Source organism: Mesoplodon mirus (genome assembly GCF_964341445.2).
Source record: "Mesoplodon mirus genome assembly, chromosome: 3".
Lineage (NCBI taxonomy): Eukaryota > Metazoa > Chordata > Mammalia > Artiodactyla > Ziphiidae > Mesoplodon > Mesoplodon mirus.
In genome coordinates, this window is record NC_138978.1 from 20,742,928 (window position 1) to 20,764,565 (window position 21,638).

The 21,638-nt window shown below is 51.1% G+C and overlaps 2 protein-coding genes across 2 annotated transcripts; both read left to right on the plus strand.

Annotated features, from left to right (window-relative positions):
* Positions 1–197: 197 nt before the first annotated feature.
* LOC309799086 (heterogeneous nuclear ribonucleoproteins A2/B1-like) lies at positions 198–1,274 on the plus strand (the record flags this gene model as incomplete). Its single annotated transcript, XM_082612111.1, has 1 exon — positions 198–1,274. The coding sequence occupies one exon, from the start codon at positions 198–200 to the stop codon at positions 1,272–1,274; it is 1,077 nt and encodes a 358-aa protein (XP_082468237.1).
* A 3,644-nt stretch (positions 1,275–4,918) lies between these two features.
* Positions 4,919–12,082, plus strand: C1QB (complement C1q B chain). Its single transcript, XM_082614007.1, has 3 exons — positions 4,919–5,021; positions 10,018–10,221; positions 11,372–12,082. Exons 2-3 carry the CDS (start codon positions 10,038–10,040, stop codon positions 11,938–11,940), a joined length of 753 nt encoding a protein of 250 aa, XP_082470133.1. The 5' UTR covers positions 4,919–5,021; positions 10,018–10,037; the 3' UTR covers positions 11,941–12,082.
* The last annotated feature ends 9,556 nt before the right edge of the window (positions 12,083–21,638 follow it).

The following is a 21,638-nucleotide window of genomic DNA, read 5'->3' on the forward strand; positions in this document are numbered from 1 at the left end:
TAGCGGCTCCAGAGGCAGCAACGCCGGGTCCCCGTGGAGGTGCTCCTAGAGTTGTGTTCCTGGAGCCGTGGAAGTTCTGACCGCAGGGTCAGGATCGATCGGGTCCGATCAGGTTTGTGTTCTCACCATAGCGCAGAGGCCAGTTCTGGTCCTGTTGGTGCCCTGAGATCTCCCTCATCCCCCTGAGTTTCAGGAAAATGGCTGAAGCTAGTAAGCCCATGCTGAAGAAAACTTCAAAATCTGTTCCTTTGGAGAGGAATAAGAGAGAAAAGGAACAATTCCGTAAACTCTTTATTGGTGGCTTGAGCTCTGAAACCACAGAAGAAAGTCTGTGGAACTACTACCAGCAATGGGGATATCTTACAGACTGTGTGTTAATACGGGACCCTGTAACCCAAAAATCAAGAAGATATGGTTTTGTCACTTTTTCATCCATGGCTGAGGTTGACGCTGTCATGGCTGCCAGACCTCATTCCATTGATGGGAAAACGGTTACGCCCAAACGTGCTGTCCCAAGAGAGGACTATGGAAAGCCAGGGGCTCTTGTCACTGTGAAGAAGCTGTTTGTTGGTGGAATTGCAGAGGATACTGAGGAACATCATCTTAGAGATTACTTTGAGAAATATGGAAAAATCAATGCCATCGAAATAATTACTGATGGGCAGTCAGGCAAGAAAAGAGGCTTTGGGTTTGTTGCTTTTGATGACCATGATCCCGTGGATAAGATTGTGTTGCAGAAAAATCATACCATCAATGGTCATCATGCAGAAGTAAGAAAGGCCTTGTCTAGACAAGAAATGCAAGAAGGCCAGTGTTCTAGAAGTGGAAGAGGAAGAAACGCTGGTTTTGTATATTTTCATGGTGGTGGTGGAAAGTTTGGAGCAGGAAACTTTGGAGAAAGAAACTTTAGAGGAGGATCTGATGGATATGGAAGAGGACATACATTTGGGGATGGCTATCATGAGTCTGGACGAGGACCTCGAGGTGGCAATTTGGGGGTTAGCCCTGGTCATGGAGGAGGACGAGGAGGATATGGTGGTGGATATGGCAACCAGGATGGGAGCTCCAGAGCTGGTTATGACAAATATGGAAGAAGAAATTATGGAAGTCAAAATTACAGTGATTTGGAGAATTATAAGCAGAAACCTTCTAAGTACGAATTACTGAAGAGTGGAAAACTTAGTGATTGCAGGAACATGGGAGGATCATATAGTGGAGGAAACTCTGGTCCAAGAGGCAATGGAGGAAGTGGGGGTTATGGACAGACAAGATGATATTGAGCTTCTTATTTGCCATGGGCTTGACTCTATAAATAGAGAATTAGAGCCCAGAGGTAACAGAAGAGCTTTAGGTTATCGAAATAACAATGTTCAGGAAACTCTTATCTCAGTCATGCATAAATATGCAGTGATATGGCAGAAGACACCAGAGCAGGTACACAGAGTCATTTTGTGAGTGGACTCAATTATGTAAGAACATTACCTTCCTGTGGAGGAAAGACTATAAAAAAATGCTTTTGAAACAGTTTCTTAGTTTTTGAATTGTTGTGTCTTTCCAGTTGTCTCTACAAAAGTGTGGAAGCATCCCTTCTTTGATAATGTCAAATTTCAAAGTTTTGGGTGACATGTGAAACCTTTTTCAAGATTTTTCTCAAAGTTTTGAAAGACTATTAGCCAGAATCATGGTGTAATAAGACATAACATCATTCTTCTTAAAAAAATCTATTTCGTGTGTAGAATTAAGAAGCTGTTGTACATTTAAGATTTAATAAAATAATTCTAAAGGTAAAAGAGTAGTAGTTTGTCCTCTTTGACAATTTTGCACTTTTAGTTTTTACCTTTTAAATGTTTTGCTTGTTTTATGATATCAAATTTTGAAGTGTAATGATATGACTTACCTATATTATGAAATGGTTACCAAAAAAACCTTTTTCTTCTTGTGATGAATAGGATTTCCTGCCTTAACAACTTTGATAGTATCCTACAGCTGTGCTCATTTTGGTGTCTTGTACATTCCACCTTTTGTAATGGTGAGTCATGTATCTATTGGTCATTTGTATATCTTCTTTGGATAAATGTCGATTCAGTTCCTTAGTCCATATTATAGTTTGATTATTTGCTATTGTGGCATATGAGTTTTTGTTGTACATTACCTGTTTTGTGTTTATGTACCTTATAACTGGAAGTTTGTATCTTTGAACAACCTTTACCCTGTATTTCCTCCCACCAATTTTCTGCTGCTGGGAGCCACAAGCATGATGCATGATTTTTTTTCTGTGAGTTTAGTCATTTTTTTCGGGATTTCACAAATAACTATGATCCTACAAAAAAAGAAGGGCTTGGGGAGGACAGAGACATGGGTGGGTGAACGGTCTGCCAGGTGAAGTCAATGCACGAGGTCCACCGCCTGGCTTTTCTGCACTTATTTCCTTACAGGTCTGCATCCCTCACTGGACTGTGAGCATCCTTGAGGGCGGGGCCGCTTTGATACAGGCCAGGCGCATAGTAGGTGTCAGTAGTGTCAGATGAGAAGGAAGGAGGGATGAAGACACACACACACACACACACACACACACACACAGCAATAACAGAGGCCAGGGCCTAGGAGCTCGGCCTGGTCCACAGAGTCTGAGAGCCTCTGGCAGGGACAAGGCGGGGGTCACGGGGCCGCTCCACTCACAGCTCACCTCCAGTAACCACTTAGCAGTCCACCCGGCAATGCCGCAAGTGATACATCTTTCTTCTCATTTCTCTTTTGTTTAAAAAAATCAATGCACCGTTTACGTAGGCCACGGTGTCAGATCAGAAACCTGTATTTCGGAAACGACCATTTTTGTGCCATTTTTATTTTCCATAATTGTTTCCTTGTCGTTCTCTCTTTGCCAGGAGAGACTGGCCTCTGAAAATGCCAGCTTGTCTGCTGGGCTGAGGGGAGCTGGGGGAGGGCTTTTAAGGGGGGTAGCAAGGGTGGGACAGGAGCTAGTACGAGGCACCCCAAGGACCAGGGGGCCTCTTTCAGACCACAGGATGTGGAAGGGTCTTAGGCTTCTCTTCCACCCTCTGTAGGGATTGTCCCCTCTCTATCAGGGATGCAAGCCAGTGTTTTAAGGGTACAGAGACCAGCTGGCTCTCACTCAGGGGCCAAGGGTCTCCCTAGCTCCTGACCCCTAATCCAGGCATGGCTCCTGTGCCTCCAGGCTCCAAGATTTCTATCTTCTCTTCAGAGAAATCACACTACTCCCAGGTTTGCCTTGGGTGCCTACTGAGGGCTGGGCACTCAGCTAGGCCCTGGACATGCGGGGTTACCACACTGGCCCCAAAATCACCCCAGGAGGGGGTGCCCATGTCCCTGACTCATATACGGGGAAACTGAGGTCAATAAACGCACCTGAGGCCACATAGCTAGAAAGAGGTAGGCCTGGGATTCAAACTTAGGAGGGGCTGATTCCAAAGCCCGTGTCCTGACCCCCCCACCCCGCTGCTTCCTGTTCTTAGGCTCATCCTGTTTCTACCCCGAATTCAAGCCCATCGTTTCCCATTTTTACCAGCCACCAAATCATTGGAGGGTCTATAGTTGGCTGAACCCAGAGACCCTTGGGTTTTATCACGAGTCTCTTCTTTCCTTATCACCCTCGGCAGTAAACACTTAATTTCTGCCAAGAAGCATCCACAAGCCCAACGATTTTCTTTCTCTAAGCACAGATGTCAAGAGAGCCCTCCTGACCTATGGCAGCTCCTGGGACTTGCTGGGCAACCATCCTTGAGAGGGGCATCACGCTGTTTTAGACGCAGCCTCAGCAAGAGGGCTGCTATCCCGGTGCCAGGGATGCCTGGCTCCAAGTCCTGCATCTGCCACTAGCGAGAGGTGTGGGCTCCAGCAGCTACTTCTTGTGACATTCATCACAGGAGCAATGAAACCATTGTGTCACTTGATGTTTAGTACCAGTCTCCCCCAGGAGAAGAGACACCCCATGGGGCAGGACCCAGGGCTGATTTGCTTGTGGCTCTATCGCCTGCGTACATAGAGGCTCACGACAAATGTTTGCTGAACAATGCTCTCTCCCCTCTGGGCCTTGGTTTCCCCATATATAAAATGAGCGGCATGGGCTGGGTGACCTGCAAGCCCCTCTCCTGCCCTAACTTGCTGTGATTCCAGGATCGACAAGCAACAGGCTCCTGCCTGTGTCTATTACAGTCATCAGCTACAGGTCTGCTGGAAGCAGAGGAAGGGATATAAGTAAATAATGACCACATTTAAAATTCATTTTTCATTATTAGATTATTTTCTGAGAACAGAAAAAGAGCCGGGGTGTAGAAGGGAAAGAAAGCAGAAGAGATGAGCCCAGAAAGGGGAGGCCTGGGACATGGTATGATATTAACAGTTAACATGTGCACTTCACTTTACAGTTTACCTTCCTCTTTCTCCTCCACTATCCCATCTGAGCCCCCCAGTGCAATCTGTAGAGCAAGTGCAATTATGGTCCCACCATATGGCAGAGGAAATCGGGGCTCCCTTGGGTTCCCTTGGCTGAGAATGTTTAGTTGGTAAGCGGCAGAGCCAGCATATGAATCAAGGTTCCTGACTCCAAATCCAGCCCTCGGGCACCAGGGCGGCCATGTTTCCATTTCATTGAGGAACACCCCTGTTCCTGAAGAAATTCATGAGGTCGGGGCCTTGGCAGGCAAGCCCCCAGTTGTGGACATTCTCCCGGAACAGCCCGATTCCCCCACAACTGCTGAGCTGGCAAAACCAAACTGGCTACCCACCCATCCTATTTACAGTAAACCCCTCCAGATTGCAGAAATGGGACCTGAAACTGCCTGAGGACAGCAGAACAGAGTGAGAGTGGGGTGACAGGGAAGGGGGCTGGCCTGCTGGGCCCCCGGGAGGGGACCGTCAGGGGAAGGCCCTTGTTTTCGCTGGAGAATGGAACTTCCGCTTTGGACTGAGAACAGGAGGCTCCCAGCTGCCTGTCCCACTGCTGCCCAGCCCAGCGGCATCAGAGGACGCTAGGTTCCCAGGTGAGGATGGGGCTTGGTGCCTGGGGGGACTGGCGGGCATGACCAATATGGCAGAGGGTGGTGATTCCCAAAGTATAGGCCCTGCATCCCCTGCCTCAGAGCCACCTGGAGTGTCTGACAGTGAGGATTCCTGGGCCCAATCTCAGACCTCGGGAGTCAAACTCTCTGGGGGTCAGCTTGGGAGTCTGCTGCTACCTGGGGCCCCAGGTAATGGGGAGGCACCAGGATAAAGGCTTTGGGGTCACCAAGACTGGAGCTGAGCCCTGCTTCTGCCTCTCAGGTGCTGGTGATCTGGGCCAAGTCACATGACCCCTCTCAGCCTGGACCCTCTCTGGGGATATCAGAAACTTTCAGGGCTGCTGTGAGCCCTAAAGGATATCAGCTCAGCCAGAGCTTAGCACACTACCTGGTGCGAGACATGTCAGAGGCAGGGATGAAATTAGAACCCAGGTTCCCCTCTGCTCAGCCCAGCATTTCTCCAGCACCCGCCTTCTCTTATTTCCTCGCAGTCAGATGAGAAAGCTCAGCTTGACTCTTTCAAGGAAATGACTTGACTTGCAGGCGGACTTGTGATGAGTTGTTAGTACTGACACCACTCAATAATGCTTGTGAAGGAGGGTGTGGGGTCGGGCACTGCACTAGGGACCTGGCTCCTTCTAGGTTCCCTCGCGTGTAATCCTCTGGCAGCCCCGTCAGGTTGAAATTAACTTTGCCAGAGGCTCAGAGAGAGGTTAAGGCGCTTGCCTGAAGTCATGCATCGAGGCAGGAGTTCAAGGTCAAGTTGGCCTGACTCCAAGTCCGGGGGAAAGGGGCTCTTGGGGCTGGAAGGAGATGGAAGGGAGGCTGATATGGGGAACGTGTGAGGAGCCAGGCTGACGGCGGTGACAGGCGGTAAAGGCAGGGGGTGGTCACCAGATGAGTTTTACGTCCTCGCCCAAGTCTGAGACTCCGTGGCCCCTGAAATGGGCCAGAACCCAGATCTCCCCACTCCCCACCCCCACCTCCGGCTCCCCCGAAAAAGCCCAAGTCTCATCGTGGGTCAGGACCCTGCTCCCCTCAACCCCCCGCCCCCCCGGCAGGTGGCCAGGGCTCCCCACCCCTGCGCTGCCTGCACCTGAGAGACCTCCTCTCCCTGAGCCCAATCTCCCAAAGGGACCAGATTCTTTTTTACTTTTCCAAGCATCCTCCGTTGTGTCCTGAAGCCTGGGGACTCTCGGATGACAGTGATAATCAAACACTAGCTAATATTCATTCACTAAGCACTTCCAACATGTCGGGCTGCCGTGAGCCCTAACGCATCTGTCCTCCCGCCAACGCTGTGAGGTAGAGATTAGTATTATCTCCCTTTTACAGAAGGGGAAGCTGTGGTCAGAGAGAAGCAACTTGCCTAAGGCCCATAGCTAAGAAGGGGCACAGGCCTGGTTGGACCCTGGCAGTGTCCCTTTCCTTATGACACTCCAGGCCTCTCACCCTTGGTGACTGTTTGCTGCCAAACAACAGCAGCAATAATAGTAATGATAAAAGCCATCACCCAGCACCGGCCCCACGACCAGCACCGCTCTAAGTACAACCCAGCCTGTAGCTCCTTCTGTCAGGCTGTCTGGCTCCAAAGCCCATGTGTTTTTGGTTTTTGGGTTTTTCTTTTTGCGGTACGCTGGCCTCTCACTGTTGTGGCCTCTCCCGTTGCGGAGCACAGGCTCTGGATGCACAGGCTCAGCGGCCATGGCTCACGGGCCTAACCGCTCCGCGGCATGTGGAACCTTCCCGGACCGGGGCACGAACCCGTGTCCCCTGCATCGGCAGGCGGACTCTCAACCACTGCGCCACCAGGGAAGCCCCAAAGCCCATGTTTTAACCACCAGGTAGGGAGGCCACTTAATGTAATACCCCGTGGTATTTGGATGGGTTTGAATGGGGAGCGGGTTTGAATCTCAGCCACACCGGGGCTGCGTGACCTTGACCGAGGTTCCCGCCCTCTCCACTGTCCAGTTTCTTCGTCTGTGAAATGAGAAAGCAGGGGTGCTTTCCCAGGGGCCTGCTGTAAGGACCAAATTAAATGAGAGAACGTGGCCCGTGAAGTGTTTGGCACAGAGCCTGGCACCTGCTAAGTGCCCAACGCATTGATTATTCAGGGTGTCAAATTGTCGTTGTGTAAAACCTCCAGCCAGATAAGCAGGATCATCCGCAGAGCCACCCTCTCTTGGGAGCGTGACAGAGCCTAAGCCGGTCACTCGTGGCCCTGGTCACACCCACATTTGCAGCCCCCCTTTCCTTGGTACCCAGTACAGCCCCTGGTCTAATTCAGCTCCTGGTCTGAGCCATGAACTGATTAGGAGCAGACCAAGGGGGCTGAGGCTGACTTTCTGAGCACATGAGCCCCACATCAGCAGGTTTTTCTGGGCTGGCACAGGCCTCACGAGGCAGAGGGGGCAGGGGTCTGGCCACAGCCCCACCATCAGCCAGCTCACTGGGCGATTTGGGGAGGGTTGTTTTCTAATGTTTGCATCTCAGTTTCCTCATCGGCAAGGTGGGAAAATAATCACAACCCACTTCCCTGGAGTGCTGTGAGGATCAGACAACCCCAGCTACGGGTCTGAACTAGAGCCCAAAACCCTATGATTCTTCCCCAGCCGTGGCCTCACCTGGACCCCCACGGTTATCTTGGGAGATGAGCAGGGACCCCTATGCTCTCTTATTTTAAGAGCAGGAAACTGCTCAGCCTTTGTGGGCTGAGGGGTTATGAGGGAAGGCTTCCTGGAGGAAAGATGCTTTGACCCGGGCCTGGAAAAATGGAGAGAATTTGGATCTGGGCAGAGGTGGAATGGGCTGCCTCAGAAGGTAATGAGCTTCCCATCACTGAGATGGTACAAGTCATGGATGGAAGGGGCCTTGGCAGAGATGTTATTTTTTTTATTTTATTTTTTTGTGGTACGCGGGCCTCTCACTGTTGTGGCCTCTCCCGTTGCGGAGCACAGGCTCCGGCCGCGCAGGCTCACCGGCCATGGCTCACAGGCCCAGCCGCCCCGTGGCATGTGGGGTCTTCCCGGACCGGGGCACGAACCCGTGTCCCCTGCATTGGCAGGCGGACTCTCAACCACTGCGCCACCAGGGAAGCCCGGCAGAGATGTTACTGAGGAGACTTAGCAGTAGGCTGAGGGTCCCTCAAGAAGTTAAACACAGAATTACCATAAGATCCAGTAATTCCACTCCTGAGTATATACTCAAGAATTGAAAACAAGTTTCAAACAAATCCTTGTACGTGAATGCTCACATTAGCACTAGTCACAGTCGGCAAAAGGTGGAAACTTCCCAAATGCCCAACAATAATGAATGGATAAACAAATTGTATTATGTCCATACAATGGAATATTATTAAGCCATAAGAAGGAATGAAGTACTGATCCATGCTACAATGTAGATGAACCTCAGAAACATTATGCTAAATGAAATAAGCCAGACACAAAAGTTCACACAGTGTATATAATTCCACTTATATGAAATATCCAGAATAGGTAAATCCATAGAGTCAGAAAGCAGATTGGTGGTTGTCAGGGACAGAGGGGGGAAGTAGGATTTGGGGGTAACTACTTAATGAGTACAGAATGTTATTTGGGTGTTATTGAAATGATGGAAATAGTTTGGAACTAGATAGAAGAGGCGGTTGTACAACATTGTGAATGTGCTAAATGTCACTGAAATGTTCACTTTAAAATGGTTACGCTTATGTTATGTGAATGTCACCTCGATTTAAAAAAGAAAAAAAGAAGAACCTAAGGGTTGGACTAGATGAATTTTAAGGTCCCTTCTGTCCTGAGAATCGATGCCATGGGCACTGGCCATGCTGACCAGCTCAAGACAGCCCAGGGATTCTTCCTCGTTCCCTGGATTAGGAAGGGGCAAGCACCGTCCTCTCACCGGGGCCCACAGACTTTGGAGGGCCCTGAGAATATTCTGCCAGAAGAGGTGGCCTGGTGCACTGGCAGGGACACGGGCTTCCACGCCACACAGGCCTGGGTTTGAGTCCTGGCTGCCGTCCTTCCCGTGTTACCCTGAGCAAGTGACCTGGCCTCCCTGAACCTCAGTCTCCTCTTCAGTGTAGAAAAATCGGTTCTTCCATGAAGGGCTGCTCTGAGGATGTAACGTGGCCCGCTGTGGAAGCAGCATAGGCAGCCCGAATTCAGAAGTTCTAATGACTGAGAACACTTGGAATAAAATCCCAAACCACAGCTATCAAGACCCTGACCTCCGGTCCTCCGACCCCTGACTCCCCTCTGGCTACACTGGCCTCCCTGCTGGTCCTCAACATTTCCGACTCTGTGCTGCCTCTGGCCCTTTGCCCTCCCTGTCCTTTCCTCCTGGAACATTCTTGCCCCAGCTCTGTCTGAACCTTCAGGTCTCGGCCTAAACATCACTTCTCAGAGATGCCTCCCTTGTATAAAAAAACTTTCCTGGTTCGGGCTTCCCTGGTGGCGCAGTGGTTGAGAGTCCACCTGCCAATGCAGGGGACACAGGTTCGTGCCCTGGTCCGGGAAGATCCCACGTGCCGCAGAGCGGCTGGGCCCGTGAGCCATGGCCGCTGAGCCTGCGCGTCTGGAGCCTGTGCTCCGCAACGGGAGAGGCCACAGCAGTGAGAGGCCTGCGTACCGCAAAAAAAAAAAAAAAAAAAAAGTTCCTGGTGGGAAAGTCTATAGACTTTCCTGGTGGGAGGACTTCCCTCACAAAACCAGCCCTCCAGGCACCCTTTCATTTCAGCCAGGGCACTCACCACGGTCTATAACTAGTTCTATTGACTTGTATGTTGACCTGTTTATCGTCTCCCAGACTGTCAGCTCCATGAGGGCAGGGCCCACATCTGTCTTGTTCACCAGCGAATCTCCAGCACCCAGAACAGGGTCCGGGGGATAAGGCACTCAGTGAACACAGGAACAAGTGAAGGAATGAATGAACAAACCATGGCCATAACCTACCGCATCTTCTTGTCCCCCACCCTCCCCAGGAAGCAGCTGAGACAGGGCCATGATGAAGACCCCATGGGGCAGCGTCCCAGGGCTGCTGTCGCTGATACTCCTGAGTCTGCTCCACGTCTCCCAGGCCCAGAGTGTCTGCACTGGGCACCCGGCCATCCCTGGCATCCCGGGCATCCCCGGGGCACCGGGCTCTGACGGCAAACCAGGGACTCCAGGGATAAAGGGAGAGAAAGGTACTGTGGACTTTGGGAACAGACTAGTGTCACTGACCAAGGCCCCATCTCCTACCTCCCGAGTCCCAGTTGCCCACCTTAGGGATTGCAGAACACTTGCAAATCCATCAGCTTGCTGAGCCCTCCACAATAAATTTGCAAGGAAGGAATTCTGATTCCCATTTTACAGATGGGAAAACTGATGTCCGAAAGGCTACTGACTTGCTCAAGGGAACCCAGTAAATGTTGAGGCTGAGGCCAAACCATGGCTCTCTTACCACTAAATCCACTGCAGTCACACAGTCCTGGGTTCTTACCTCCAGGGTAGGTGGCTTCGCCTCTCTGAATTGCTATTTCCTCACCTGTAAAATGTGGATAATGATTCTTTTTCAGAGTTGTTACAGGGTTCAAATGAGACTTCCTGCCATAAAAACCCTCCTGTAAGATGTAGTTCATGCATTCATTTAACCATAGCCTTCCGCTTTCTTCATATAATCTCACAATCCCATAAAATATCATCATGCCCATTTTACAGATGAGGAAGCTGAGCCTTGGAGAATGTGACTCAGTCAAGGTGACCCAACTAATAATGGCAGATGTGACATGAGAAACACATCTGCCTGTCCCCTGAGCCCATGTTCACAGCCACTATACTCTGCCACTCTACTGGAAAAGGTTTTATCTTGTGTTCTGCCAAACCAAGGAGGAGTAGCTGTTTGGAGTGGTGGAGTGAGAAGGAGTCTAATACTCACTTCCAGGTTCAGCAAGAAAGAATGCGTGATTGATGAGGGATATGTGCCATCAGGGAGGGGGTGGAGAGGGGTAGCACATGTGCCCAGAATTCCTGATCCCTGCTCCAGGCTTAAACCTGTATGAGCTTGTGAGGAGGGTAGGTCCAGCACCTTCCTGAGGGAGACGCCGCTCCCCACCCCACGGGCATCGGTCCCCATTACTGTCAAGCACATCTCAGACTCGGAAAGCTGGGCTGGAAGGAGACTCAGAGGCCCTCCCTGACATCCCGTCCTCTTGTTCACAGATGGGGAGCTGAGGCCCAGAGAAAAGCAGGGACCTGTCTGAGGTTACGCAGCCAGGCTCCCTGCCTCCCAGCCCAGCTCCTTCTGGGTTCTCAGTGATCTCTGGCCCCCTCATATCTCTTGTCTCTGCCTTCCAGGGCTGCCGGGGCTAGCTGGAGACCACGGTGAGCTTGGAGAGAAGGGGGACCCAGGGTTTCCTGGGATTCCGGGAAAAGTCGGCCCCAAGGGCCCCGTTGGCCCCAAAGGTGCCCCAGGGCCTCCCGGAGCCCGTGGCCCCAAGGGTGAATCAGGAGACTACAAAGCCACGCAGAAAATCGCCTTCTCGGCCACACGCACCATCAACAGCCCCCTGAGGCGGAACCAGGTCATCCGCTTCGACCACATGATCACCAACATCAACTACGATTATCGAAACGGCAAGTTCACGTGCAGGGTGCCCGGCCTCTACTACTTCACCTACCACGCCAGCTCTCGAGGGAACCTGTGCGTAAACCTCATGCGGGGCCAGGAGCAGGCACAGAAGGTGCTCACCTTCTGCGACTATGCCTTCAACACCTTCCAGGTCACCACGGGCAGCGTTGTGCTCAAGCTGGGGCTGGGGGAGACCGTCTTCCTACAGGCCACTGACAAGAACGCCCTGGTAGGCATCGAGGGGGCCAACAGCATTTTCACCGGGTTCCTGCTCTTCCCAGATGCAGAGATGTGACCTGTGGGTCCAATTCACCCCCTCCCCTGCCAGCCACGCTCTCTTTACCCCCAACACCAGCCCCCACCTGGCCAAAACATGCAGTAGGGCTCCATGGATGTTGCTGAATGAATGAGTAAATAAACTTTTCAAGGCCAAGGGACAGTGGTCTAATTCAAATCTGTGTCCCAGCGACTGGCACATGGTAGGTGCTCAGAAATGTTGCTTGAATGCTGCTTGAATGACTGAACAATGAATGAATGAATGAGCTCTGAAAGCAGAAGCTCTATCTAACTGGTGGTGACTGGAGGGCCAGACTTTGTGTCCAGTTCTGTGCCAGACACACAATGGGAGATGGGGAGGGAACACCATCTGTTGAGCATCTATATGCTCAAAACACTGGACTAGACCCTTTCCCCCTTCTCTCATTAATCCTCGCACTCATCCTTGGAGATAGGTTAAATCATGCCCAATTCACAGAGGAGAAAACTGAGGATCCGAGGGATGAAGGGATTGCCCTCGATCCCACAGAAGAGCTGGGAGGGCAGGTGTGCCCGCTGATAACTGAGACCTCTTTCAGGGCAAGGCATCTAGGCCCCTAAAGGGGTATTCTCTGTGTAATGTCACAAACCTCCACCCAAGGGATCAAGGAGCCCTTCTTCAGTCTTAAGTGACCTTGGAATCAAGACCCTTCCTCTTTTGAGTCTCACCACATGCTCTCCCTCCCAATGACTTCCCAGCCTGGCTCAAGCTCAGCCATCCAGTTAGAACACACGTCACTCCCCTGCTCAATAATCTTCAGTGGCTCCCCACTGCCAACTGGACATAGTCCCTGCCCACGAGCTGGCATTCAAGGCTCTCTATGGATTGACCTTCCAGTCTCAATCCGTCCTCTCCTGGACAAAGAATATCTCCACTCCAGACCAGCTGGGCCCTTTCTGTCTTCTAGGCAAGACACATGCTTTCCTGACCCGATGCCCTTACTCTCACTGTTCCCCTTCCACTCTGCCTATCTAACCATCCTTGAAAACCTCATTCAAGCCACACCCTCTCCCTAAAAGCAGACTATGCCAGCCCTCATAGCTCTTACCCCTCCAACCTCCTCTAACCCCATTTCTCAATAGTTCAAGTCTGAGCACACACTGCCTGCATCTAGCGTTTCACTCATGCTCACCCCGACTCCCCAGCTAAGCTGTGAGCCCCTTACCCTGCTCATCTCTGAACCCCTCCCAGCCCTGCACCTGCTCTCTGCAGCCCCTCCTACTAGTCCCACCCACCAAGATTCTCAACCAATCCTGACCAGAGGTAGAAGGGATTTAAAGCACTTCAGCCTATCACATAGGGTTATAGCACCAGTCCAGCCTCCTGCTTGGCTAGCCTGTTTCTCAGGATTCCGTTCATTGGGTGCAGCTTCTGCCCTATCTCCTGGGCTTCGGGCCTGCCCCCAACCTCAGACTCTTCAAAGGGGACCTGGACTGAGCCTTTTCACCAGGGGCTGGGCCTTCTTTCTGCTACTCAACCCTTTCAGTACAAACTGTCTGCCTGGTCTTTGTGTCTAGTAAGAATTGTTATAATAATAACAGCTGCACCACGACTGAGTTACTGTGTACTTAGTGTTTTGTGTGCATTAGCTCATTCAATCCCCACCACAAACCCTGGGAGGCACATACTATTATCCTCATTTAAAAAATAAGAATCTGAGGCTCAGAGAGGGCAAGGGATTTGCCCAGGGTCACACAGATGCAAGTATACAGCCAGGATTGGAGCCTGCTTCTGTTTGTCTCAAAGCTCTTGCTAAATCTATAGACATAGCTCTCCTTGCCACCCTCTCCTGTTGGAATTCCCTCCGCAGTCCCCCAGCCTCTCACCTGAACCCATCCGACCTCAGGAGTCCACGTTCCCGAGCCTCTACCGTTGGGTCTGTCCGTACAGGGCTACACTTCACCCCAAGGGCAGATCTGCTTGCTGGTGGTGAGCACGTGCAGGGCACCCCAAGTCGCTGCAAGGACCCAGGCAAAGCCGGCCATGGCCAAGACATCAGAGCTCGTCTCTAGTGCTGCCTCAGGCCGGCTGGCTTTCCTGCAGGACCTGCCCTCCTCTGACTCCTGACCCGTAGACCCTGACCCTGCCGCCTTTCCTCCATCAGACCCCTACTCTGACAGCACTCTGAGCAGTGCCCCTTTTGTGCCTCCCCTCCCAGCTTCCAGATCTGCCAGAAATCCAGGGCACTCACTGCGTGTTTAGCCACGCCCACTGCAATCAAACATACCTTGCTTTACACAAACATTAACATATCTAAACACTTTACCTTTGTTATTGCTCTTTCCCACCCTGTGAGGAGGGTTCACCTTGTCAGCTCTCTGGAGAGACAGTTGAGGTTTCATCACAGGAACCAGGACCAAGAATGATGGGGGGAGCCTGGAGGTGACCATAGGTGGGTCTCAGGATTTTGCCTATTCCATCACTGTCCGGACCTGCCTTTTCCCCTTTGCCCCTTCTCAGAGTGGATGGGGTTGAAACTCAGATCTCCTGGCTGGGCTAGCAGTTGAGCAGGAGAAGGAAGGGAATTGATCTTCTCAGGCCTGTGACCCTTGACCTTCATGCACCCACCTTGACTCGGACTCATAACCCTCAACATGCCAGAGTCCTTTTAGTTTCCAGACTTCCAAGAAACCTCCTAGAAATAATTTACCAGAAAAGGAGGGACTTTTCAGGAGAGGCCAGAGGACCTATAGGACCCAGGATCAGGCGGGACAGCTCAGTCTCAGTGGACATGGGTGCCAGACCAGGGCTGCTGCATCTCCCACTGGGACCTCCCGGCTCTGAGCCTCTCTCTGCAGATTGGCCCTCTTAACTGTTAAAGGCAAGTGGAGAAAAATGGATGCCCCCAACAACAGCCTGGACCACCAAGTCATCCCCTACCCCTCAAGGAAATAACACAGAGACTAACGTCTCCAATTCCCAGTTCCCAGGAGAGGGGATCTGATTGGCCCAGCTTGGAGCAAGCACACTCCTGGCCCAATCAGCTGAGGCCAAGAAGGAGCAGGCCTATAATAATAGCAGCTCATGATTATTGACCTAAACGCCCAGTGAGTATTCTCTCCTGTAGTAGTCACAACAAGCCTAAGGAGCAAATCTTCTAATCCTGTGGTTGTCAAACTTCAGCAGGCATCACAATCACCACGAGGGCTTGTTAGAATTTGCATTTCCTGGGAATTCCCTGGTGGTCCAGTGGTTAGGACTCTGTGCTTTCACTGCCGAGGGCGCAGGTTCGATCCCTGGTCGGGGAACTAAGATCCCATGTGCCACAAGGTGTGGCCAAAAAAAAAAAAAGAATTTGCATTTCCTAAGAGTCCCCACATGCTGCTGGTGCTGCTGCCTGAGGGACCACGCTTTAGGAACCACTGCTCTAATTTTATTGCTCCCATTCTATAGATAAGAATGTTGAGGCTCAAGCAGGAGATGTTACTTGCCCATGTCACACAGAAGATTCAGAATTTAGATCCAGGGACTTCCCTAGTGGTCCAATGGTAAAGAATCTGCCTTCCAATGCAGGCGCCTTCCAATGCAGGGGACGTGGGTTCAATCCCTGGTCAGGAAACTAAGATCCCACATGCCATGGGGAAAATAAGCCTGCATGCCACACTACTGAGCTCACGCGCCTCAACTAGAGAGACTGTGTGTGGCAAAACTACAGGGCCCAAGCGCTCTGGAGCCCACCTGCCACAACTACAGAGCCTACACGCCCTGGAGCCAGTGCGCCACAACTAGAGAGAGAAAACCCACACGCCCCAACTAGAGAGAAGCCCGTGAGCCGCAATGATGAGCCCACGCACTGCAAGGAAAGATCCCGCCTGCCTCAACGAAGATCCCGCGTGCTGCAACTAAGACCCGATGCAGCCAAAAATAAATAAATAAATCTTAAAAAAAAAAAAAAAAAAAGAATGTAGATCCAGGCCTATGTAACCCAGGGATCCATGTGTTAAGCTCTGTGCCCTTCTGCTCAGACTGCAGGGTTGGCTGGGCAGTTCCCAGAGCAGCATGGGCGGCTCCACCTTGTCTGCCACCTCCCGGCTACAGTGCCCTATCCTTGATTCTCCACCTCCACCCTAGTCCATCCAGATGGGCGTGCCCCTCCCAGTGACCCACAAGCTTTGAGTCAATTAAGAAGAGAAAAGGAGGGACTTTCCTGGCCGTCCAGTTGTTAAGACTCTGCGCTTCCAAAGCTGGGGGTAGCAGTTCAATCCCTGGTCAGGGAACTAAGATCCCACATGCCATGCAGCCAAAAAACAAACAAACCAACAAAAAACCAAAAAACAGAAGAAGAGGAAAGGAGGGTGAAAGCAAAGAAGGAAGGTGGGGGCTTGATAAGTAATAATAATAACAGCTCACAGAGTACCTGATGCTTGGTGACCTTTACAATCATGTCCCCCTTTCACAGAGGGGAACACCAAGGCACAGAGCAGTTAAGTGGCTTGCCTGATGTTACACAACTAGTAAGTAATACAATGAGCATTCAACACAAGGCAGTTTGGCTTCGGAGTCACTGCTCCCCACGGCAGGCAGGAGCCCCCTGAGGGGCTGTGTGGTGTGGCAGGTGAGGGCACTGCCTCTTGAGTCAGACAGAGTTAAGATCAAATCCTGCCTGAACTTTTTACCAGCTGTGCGACCACGTCAAGTGACTGCCCTGGTCTTCTATGTTACCTGCTTACAAACAAACGATGCAGTGCGCACGCTGGTATGTATCGGTGATTCTTCTCTTGGATTAAGTTCCTCGAAGTGGATTCCCTAGGGGAAAGGATGTGTAAACTTTGAAGGCTTTGAAATGTGAAAGGATTGTCTGTCAAGGCTGAACACGCCAGGCCAGCTCCAGGCTTGCTGCCACCAGGGGGGAGCAGACACCAGGAGAAGGACAGCCTGGAAGAGGAGCTGGTGGACGGGCAGCTGAGATGGGACCTGGAGCTCCTGCCTCCTCCCTCCCTTCTCCCCAAGCCCATCCCACTCCCTGGGTGGGCTACAAGCTTCTGGGGTGGGGCTGAGCATCCGCTTTGAAGACCCAAGTTCCTCTAAATCAGGGTCTTCAAAGTGTGGCTCCAGCATCAGCATCACCTGGGAGCGTGTTAGAAATACAGGTTCTCTGTCCCCACCCCAGATTGGGTGAATCAGAAAATCTGGTGATGGGGCCCCACATTCTGTGTTTTAAAACAAGCCCTCCAGGTGATTTTGATGCAGCTAAAGTTTGAGAATCACTGCTGTACACCAGGGGCTGCCAAACTTTTTCTGTAAAGAGCCCGATAGGAATTATTTTAGGTTTGGTGGCCATACAGGCTCTGTTGCAACCACTCAACACTGCTCTGTAGCATGAAGACAGCCACAGACAATATATAAATAAATGAGCATGGTTCTGTTCCAATCAATCTTTAAGCACACTGGAATTCGAATTTTACATAATTTTCAAGTCACAAAATATTTTTCTTTTGATTTTTTTTCAACCATTTAGAAATGTAAAAACCATTCTTAGCTAGCAAGCTGCAGACAGTCTGTGGGCTGGATTTGCCATTCTGCTCTAGACCCAGGTATGGCTCCAGGCTTGGAAAGGAAAGAGCAGGAACCTGAACCCAGAACTGCCTGATTCCCAAGCCAGTTCTCCTTCCATTAGGCTAGTCTGCCAGATTCTAACCTTGGGACATTGACAGAAAAACTCTCTGGGCTTCATTGTCTTTGACTGTAAATTAGGCATTGCAATTCCTACCCTGAGTGACCAGAGGCACTGGGTCTCCAATTCTGGTGGGCAACGAAATCCCCTGGAAACTTGCTGGTGTCTAGGCCCCATCAGAGGTTCTGATTCCGTAGGACCTGGAAGCCCCAGGAATCTGAACTTTTCTCAAACACCCCTGGTGATTCTAGTACAGGTGGACCTTTGCTCCCAGTGAGAAGGCTAAGCTGTCAGACATGAAAGCGGTGACCAGTAGTAGCCCAGCCTCTGCTCACAGGAGTCAGTGGGCTACACAGGGTTGAGGGAAGAAGGGAAAACAAATTTCTTGTCTGTTGAGAGCTACACAAAATGAGAAACGCAGTGAGGGAGGAAAGCCTGGGAGCTTAGGAACTGGAAGGACAGAGAGGCTGTATTCAATTTCCACCTCTGCCACTTATAGGCTGTGTGTTCTCAGGCTAATTACTTAACCTCTCTGAGTTACAGTTTCCTCATCTGTAATATGAGGGTGATAGTCATATACACGCCAGAAATCTGATGAGGGTTAAGTGGGATTCTATGGACAGAGCCCCTGGCATGCAGAAAGTTCTCCACAAGTATTAGTTATAGTTATCAATGGTGGGTTGTCATTGGAACTGGGGTGCTGTGATGGTGCAGGGCTCCTCAAACTCTAATGTGCACAAAACCCACCCAGGGTCTTGGTAAAATGCATTTTCTAATGCAGCAGGCCTGGGGTGGGGCCTGAGAATTTGCTTTTCTAACAAGCTCCCCGGGGAAGTTGATGCTGCTGGACCAGGGACCACACTTTAAGTGGCAGGGTTAGGGGCCCTGGTTCAGTCTGTTGATCTGCCATGAACTGGATTTCTCTCAACCACAGGCAGCGGTTAGCACAGGAGCTGGTGGTACCTGGCAAGCACTCAGTGATGAACCTCTTACTGTTACTGCTGCCATTGTGGTCATGTGATTATATTCTGATGGGGACGGTGAGCCAGTACGCAGGCAGACACAGGAAAGGATGGAGAGCTCAGGGTCCATCTCCCCGATGCTGAGCACCCCTTGCTCCGAGCACTGCGGGTCTGGCTCCTGTTTCTCCCCCACATCCTTGCCTTTCTGGTCTCCTGCTGACAACGGGCACCAGGTGCCCTGCCTTTCCCCCCACTACCCAACACGCACACAAACACACACCCTCCTTTCAGAGCAGGCTGCGAGCTGCGTTTATTTTTGCACGTAGCCAGGAGGCATGCTCATAGACAACCCTGTTGGCCAGATGTAAGAGAAAAGGGTGTTGTTGGAGAAATCCAGCAGGGCCCACCCAGGGAGGGACACCCACAGTGAGGGGACCTGGCAGAGCAGGAAGCGCCCTGGATGGGAAGCCAAGAGCTCCCAGTTCCAGGCTGGCCTCGGAATCTGACTTAGTGTGTGACGTCAGACAAGTTGCTATCCCTCTCTGAGCCTCAGACTTCCCCACAGAAGGAGGGGCTTGAACTAGATCAGCTGCATTAGACCCATTTGTGACAGAGATTCTCAGGCCCGCCCCAAGCCTATGGATTAGGAACCTTAGGAGGGCTTGTGACACCCATAGGAAAAGGGAGAAGAGTTGTTACCGGGTCACTGACCAGGGAGGACACAGTGGCCAAGTCCCCCAACACACCTCGATTTTCCAGCATCCTCACCTATACAGACCATAGCCAGGACCCAGAAGGAAACAAAAGAGGCCAGAAACAGACATGTCACAGCTCAGAGAGCCCAGAAGATTCATGTTTATCAAATGAATGAATGAAAGCATATGTGTGTTAGTTAACTAATTGATTGATGAATATTTCTTACTCCAGAAAGTACAAGGTCTGGAGACAGATATACATAATATAGGCTCAATAAATAGTTGTTGAATGGAAGGAAGAAAGGCAAGATGGAAGGAATGCCAAAATCATGTCCTGCCCAGAATGAGAGGGAATGCAGTAGTGTTTCGTAGGCCCTTGGGACAATTTCCTTAGGAAGACTTGACATTTCCAGGGGAAACAAAGACAGGCAAGCAGGAGAAACTTAACTGAGATCATGGATGTCATACAGACGTTAACCCATTTAATCCTCATGACAATCCCCCCTGCCCCCTCCCTGATGTGGGCATTGTCACCCCCATTTGCAGGCAAGGAGACCAGGGCTTATTCCCCAATGATGCAAAGAACACTGAGCCCCTAGCGTCTCCAAAGAGACGCACCAGCAGCGAGTGGGCACATCTGATGGAACATATTTTCTTGGAAGCCTCCTTCCTCACTTCTGTTCCAGATCTTCCTGCCTCCCCTACCTCATTTTCACGTTGTCTTTTGCAGATTCTTCTCATCTGTGCCTCTTGTCACGTATTTGTCCCTATAAGCCCTTACAGCATCCAGGGGAGCAGGGAGAATGTAAACAAGCCGTCGGCAGAAAGAGAGCAGAAGAAGCAAAATACAGTACACGGAGCACCTACTGTGCATCAGGCACCTTGCCCGATGCTTTGTGCACATTCTCTCATTAGCTTCTCACAAGAGCCCCACCTGGTTCAAATCCAGCTTTGCCACATTCTAGCTGGGTGACCTTGGGAAAGGAAGTCAGCTCAACCCTGAGCTTTTGTTTCCTCGGCTGTAAGATGGAGCTGTATTGGCTAATATTGGCATGAACGTTAAGTGAGCTAGTGCGTGTAAAGCACCTAACTGGTCTGTAGTAGGCACACAATCAAGAGTGGTTTTTATAAAGAACCACATTCCACACCTGACACACAGTAGATCCTCAACAAACGTTGGCATCTTCATCTGAAAAATTAGACTATTGCTTGTTGTAGGGTTCGGAGAGGCGAACAAGATTTGCACACGGAAAAGTCCAGTGCCCACCTTGGGACAAACTTCCCTTTCTCCCCCCAGCCTGGGTTTGCAGCGGGCATGTGGGTGGCTCCGCAGTGTGGGCTGTCTGCAGGCTCCGGCTCCTGAGTTTGCACCCCTCGGGGCAGCTCTCCCCACAGGCACAGGTTTCCTCGGGAGAGACAGCTGGGTCCTTGTTAAAAAGTCATCTGCAGACCTTGTTTAGAACATGTCAGCTAATGTGATTAAAGACAGGACATAAATGTCAGCCTTGCGGGGACCCGCCCCAGCTGGTTTCCAGGGAAGGAGACCTGAAAAACATGTCTTCATTCCTCCTGTTTCTCAGTGCTGGAAACCTGTACAGGGCATGCGAGGGGTGGCGAGCGGGACAGTCTGCCCCCAACCAGGCCCAACCACAATTGTGTGACCTGGAGTCACCTATGCCCTTTGAGCCTTCTTCCTCATCTATAAAATAAGAACAATAAACTATGTGCCATGGGCTGTTAAGAAGATAAAGGATAACATTTGTAAGGTACCCAGGATAGTGCCTTGCACAGAGCAGGTGTTCATGGCAACCAGGAAAGTAGAGACGTGGACACTGGGAAATTGAGCTGCACCCTTTGTCTACAGAGATGCTCAGAGAATGTCCCTTTAGCTGGATCCAAGCTGGTAGGGACTTTGAGATCCTTAGTGAAAGGACATTAAAAATAGATAATGGGGGCTTCCCTGGTGGCGCAGTGGTTGAAGAGTCCGTCTGCCGATGCAGGGGACACGGGTTCGTGCCCCGGTCCGGGAAGATCCCACATGCCAGGAGCGGCTGGGCCCGTGAGTCATGGCCGCTGAGCCTACGCGTCCGGAGCCTGTGCTCCGCAACGGGAGAGGCCACAACAGTGAGAGGCCCGCGTACCGCAAAAAAAAAAAAAAAAAAAAAAAAGATAATGAGAGCAGAGTAAGATGCAGGTGCACTGGTTCCAGAGTCATTGACTCACTGTGACCTTGGGTAAGTGACTCTACTCTCTGGGACTATAAAAAGGGGGGCTGATCCCTGGTCTGTCCAGGCTCTTCCTTCTGGAGCACTGTGATGAGGCTGAAGCCTGGCCTGCCCATGTCCTTGCTGGCCCTGGTGGACAGGGCATAGAGCTACTGAGATTCTGATGCTCCCTAGGCCTGGA

Excerpts from the sequence above, each read along its gene's own strand:
- C1QB (XM_082614007.1), top strand. The coding sequence starts at position 10,038 with ATGATGAAGACCCCATGGGGCAGCGTCCCAGGGCTGCTGTCGCTGATA. Across the intron at positions 10,222-11,371 it reads AGGGATAAAGGGAGAGAAAG|GGCTGCCGGGGCTAGCTGGA; the intron begins GTACTGTGGACT and ends TCTGCCTTCCAG.